Source organism: Sinocyclocheilus grahami, unplaced genomic scaffold (assembly GCF_001515645.1).
Source record: "Sinocyclocheilus grahami isolate Dianchi unplaced genomic scaffold, SAMN03320097.WGS_v1.1 scaffold29807.1, whole genome shotgun sequence".
NCBI classification, from domain to species: Eukaryota; Metazoa; Chordata; class Actinopteri; order Cypriniformes; family Cyprinidae; genus Sinocyclocheilus; species Sinocyclocheilus grahami.
Window position 1 is genome coordinate 1702 of NW_015520942.1, and position 770 is coordinate 2471.

Sequence of the window (770 nt, forward strand, 5' to 3'; positions counted from 1 at the left end):
CTGCGGCCTGCGTTCTTTTCTGCACAACCCCATGCTTTCAGCTTTTTTGGGCATCAATGGTGATGTCACTCACCCTGATACCACATTCTCCTTTCTGTCTCCAGTGATGCATGAGTTCTTATTGGCCGCCTCCTTTTATCTCGACCAATCCGTGCAGGAGATCTCAGACAAGCGCTCAGATTTGTACTACACATTTTTAGCAGGGCTGTCGGACTCAATCCAGCGTAAACCAATTGAAGACTCTGTGGGAAAGTTCGATGAAAGCCGAATATCTGCGTTCTCTCAGTGGTTGATGGGAAATGTTTCTAGGGTGTTGCCAGATGGTGATGCAACGAAGCATTTTCGTGTTTTTCGGCTTCTGCAACATGCACGTAACTCATCTCTGGTCAAAGAAAGCATTAGTAAGAGCCAGTGGAGGCCTGTTTGGTACAGCTCCATGCAGGAGCCTGACTGTGCTGCGCTGTCATATGTAGTGAGTTGTGTGGGAGAGATGGAGCATATGAACCTGTACAGAGCAGAACTAACAGACGCACACGTCGAGAGGCTTATACCAGCGTTACAGCTGTCGAAAAGCATTGGGTGAGTCTGACATTTTAGATATGCACAAGATGCATTTTTGACTTTTATTGCTTTAATCACTCCTGACTGCCTCACACTCAACTTATGGCACTTACACTACATTATCAATGTTGAAAAAAGTTTTGCTGCTTGATATTTTTGAGGAAACTGTGATGACTGACTTTTTTCAGGATTCTTTGATTAATAGAAAG

General features: G+C 44.5%; 1 protein-coding gene across 1 annotated transcript in view; it reads left to right on the forward strand.

The window, feature by feature from the left end:
* LOC107580288 (uncharacterized) overlaps window positions 1-585 on the forward strand; it is a 2038-nt gene extending 1453 nt beyond the window's left edge. The window contains exon 3 of the mRNA XM_016266011.1: window positions 1-585. Within this exon, the coding sequence (XP_016121497.1) occupies window positions 1-583 (583 nt within the window). The 3' untranslated portion in view covers window positions 584-585.
* Window positions 586-770: the final 185 nt, after the last annotated feature.